Consider the following 2,864-nt stretch of genomic DNA (forward strand, 5'->3'; position numbering starts at 1 on the left):
GCACAATACACAATAATATGATGTAAAAATGACTCAATAAATTCATTCAAAAGCATCAGTATTCTACCTGAAATCCACTTATTCTTTTTGTGTAATCCTCACTTGGAAGAAACCTGTTTCAAACGAATCCTATGATTCTCTTGTAATAAGAGGAAGTGAAATTCAACCAATCAAAAGTAAAACAGCAAACATTTAAAATAAATAGTGGTTAAATGTGTTATATTTATTATATATGTACATATGTATATATTATTTTTAGAAAAATACATAAAATATTCTTATTATATAAATATGTATTCGTATTATTAAAATTTCGCCTCAGCTAATTTTACCGCAGCAATTAAGTCATCATCATCTTCATCCCGAAGTAGTTCCTGGAGTTGAGATCTTTTATCATCATCCTGATTATCTACTAAATCGAAAATGTTGTCATCATCCGGGAAAATGTATGATGGATTATCATTATTAGGCGTTGCATTCCTTGGGTCATCGTCGTCATCATCCCATTTAATGTCACTTAACCAGGTCAAGTTGCTCTCGAGATAGGTTTGGGTCTTAATCCCAAAAATCAAGGACAGGTCTACGGAGCTCGGCTGAGAGTCCAGATTTATGGTTGATTCCGGTTGGGAATCGATAAAAATGATTTCGAGGTCATCCATCGTTGTGGAAAGATTACTAGTTTATGTACTAGCTGTTAGCTGTGAGTAGTTATTATATAGGCACTTTGCTATGGGACAGTGTTAGGTACACAAAGGAGGAATATAAATTATAGAGAAAGTAGAAAGGTTCAAGGGCATCGAAACCGTTTTTCAGGAAACACTTAAAAAATACCTCTAAGCTATCACATGTAGCAAGGTAATAATTAGTGAGGCATTCAACTAGTATTTAAAATAGCATACAGCGCGCATTGGTATTTACCGCACCATCGATACACTCGGTGGGAAATACCAATAGTGAGATATCGGATAAGAAACATCGAGAAGAGAGTGAGTGCACTTTGTAAATGGCGATTGTGAGAGACGGACGCGCAGCTAATAAAAAAGAGTTACATTAAATCACCGGGTTTGTGTTTTTATACCTATGCAGTTCACTCACGCACCGATATTGGTCACTACGATTCCCGGGTTAGACGGCCTACAATTTCAGAAGTGGGATACGATCAATCGCCGCCAGTGAAAAATAGCGAAAATTTTTATTATCTCGTCCGTCGAAGACGCCATCGCTGAAAAAAAACATGTCGGACTTGGTCGGCACGGAGGAGTTCTCGGCCGCCCAGCTGCGCGAATGGCTGGAGTCCCTCAATCTACCAAAAGGTGGAAGCAAAGCTGCCATGGCAGCGAGACTTAACGAAATACCAGTAGAGCTGCGGGGACAGGGACCACCGGCAGCCGAAACATGCGAGAACGAGAGGGAAGATGAGGCGGCCGCAGATCAAGACTCGACGAAGAGCGAACGCAAAGAGAAGAACGAAAAAGCACCGCAAGCGCCTGGGCACAACAACAACCATGGCGAATATCGAGCAGAGGTTGAAATGTTAAAACTGCAAATCGAGCTGCTGAAGCTGCAGAGCGAGAGGGAGAAGGAAGGGAGAGGAGAGAACACAACACCAGCCGCCAGCAATGACGCTGGCGTCATGTTGCTAAATGCCGCCAAAGACATGTTGCCAACATATCATGGCAACATTTCTGGAAACAACGATGACGTCACAACTTGGATCGCGCAGTTTAAGGCCGTCGCAAAAGTGAACAAACTGAAGGATGAGAAGCTACTAATGCTGCTAATGTCGAAGCTTAAGGACAAAGCATTGGTGTGGCTGCATTCGAGTCCGGAGCACATGTCGCTGCCAATCGATCAATTGTTGAACGTCATGGAAGACACTTTCCATCCCAAGGAAAGCAAACTGTTGCTCCGTCGCAAGTTCGAGTCCCGTTCATGGGCACGTGGCGAGGAGTTCTCGATGTACTTCAACGCCAAAGTGTCGCTGGCATCCCGCATAGTCATTGACGACGAGGAGTTTATTGACGGAGTCATCGAAGGTATCCCAGATGTAGGCCTGCGTAGGCAAGCCCACATGCAGTGCTTTGGCGCTCCATATCAACTACTCAAGGCGTTCGAGAAGATCATGCTGCCAAAGAAGTACGGTTCAACTGAAGGGGCAAACACTGGAGCCTCGCCAACACCCATTCGCTGCTACAACTGCAACTCTTTGGGCCACGTGGCAGGGGAGTGCCGCAAGCCCAAGCGCGAAAGAGGAGCGTGCTACGGATGCGGCAGCATGAGTCACCAGGTGTCACACTGTGACGAAAAGAAGTACAAGGTACATAACGATTATATATACAAATTTAATATATACATTAGCAATTACAATAACAAATGCTTGTCCTTAGAGTGCCTCATCGACTCAGGGAGCCCAATAAGTTTTATGAAGTTATCGTGTCTAGAGCACCAGTCGGAAAATAACCTAAATAAAGTGGAAGAGCGCTCACGATTAAGTTCGAACGAAATCAAAGAAGATGATTTAAGTTTATATAAGTTTAACAAAGACAAGAAAAACAGAGAAATTGAATTTATTTTGAATAAAAATGCGGATTACGCTTATGTTGGACTAAATAATAGCAAACTTAACATCTTTGGTAAAATACCCAGTTTTGTAATTATTAACAAAAATCGAATCAACTTTGAATTACTAGTAGTGGCAGACGAGTCGATGGGCTATGAGGCTGTGTTAGGTAGGGATTTTATGAATTTATGCAAATTTAAAATTGTAAGTGACATTTGCAAGGAGAAGGAGAGTGAGACAAAAAACGAGTGTGAAATAAAAAATGAGTGTTTAGAAAAAAATGAGTGTTTAGAAGAAAATGAGT

At 41.7% G+C, this 2,864-nt stretch overlaps 1 protein-coding gene across 2 annotated transcripts; it reads left to right on the plus strand.

The window, feature by feature from the left end:
- The first annotated feature begins 1,063 nt into the window (after nucleotides 1-1,063).
- LOC117193652 lies at nucleotides 1,064-2,620 on the plus strand. 2 transcript variants are annotated; one of them, XM_033398390.1, is made up of 2 exons: nucleotides 1,064-2,317; nucleotides 2,388-2,620. In XM_033398390.1, the coding sequence occupies exons 1-2, from the start codon at nucleotides 1,235-1,237 to the stop codon at nucleotides 2,415-2,417; spliced, it is 1,113 nt and encodes a 370-aa protein (XP_033254281.1). In that variant the 5' UTR covers nucleotides 1,064-1,234; the 3' UTR covers nucleotides 2,418-2,620. The 2 variants fall into 2 exon arrangements, with proteins under 2 accessions (XP_033254281.1, XP_033254282.1); XM_033398391.1 differs by having other exon boundaries at nucleotides 2,406-2,620.
- The last annotated feature ends 244 nt before the right edge of the window (nucleotides 2,621-2,864 follow it).

The sequence above is a fragment of the Drosophila miranda genome (assembly GCF_003369915.1).
Source record: "Drosophila miranda strain MSH22 chromosome Y unlocalized genomic scaffold, D.miranda_PacBio2.1 Contig_Y2_pilon, whole genome shotgun sequence".
NCBI lineage: Eukaryota > Metazoa > Arthropoda > Insecta > Diptera > Drosophilidae > Drosophila > Drosophila miranda.

Excerpts from the sequence above, each read along its gene's own strand:
- LOC117193652 (XM_033398390.1), top strand. The coding sequence starts at position 1,235 with ATGTCGGACTTGGTCGGCACGGAGGAGTTCTCGGCCGCCCAGCTGCGC. Across the intron at positions 2,318-2,387 it reads GTGACGAAAAGAAGTACAAG|AGTGCCTCATCGACTCAGGG; the intron begins GTACATAACGAT and ends GCTTGTCCTTAG.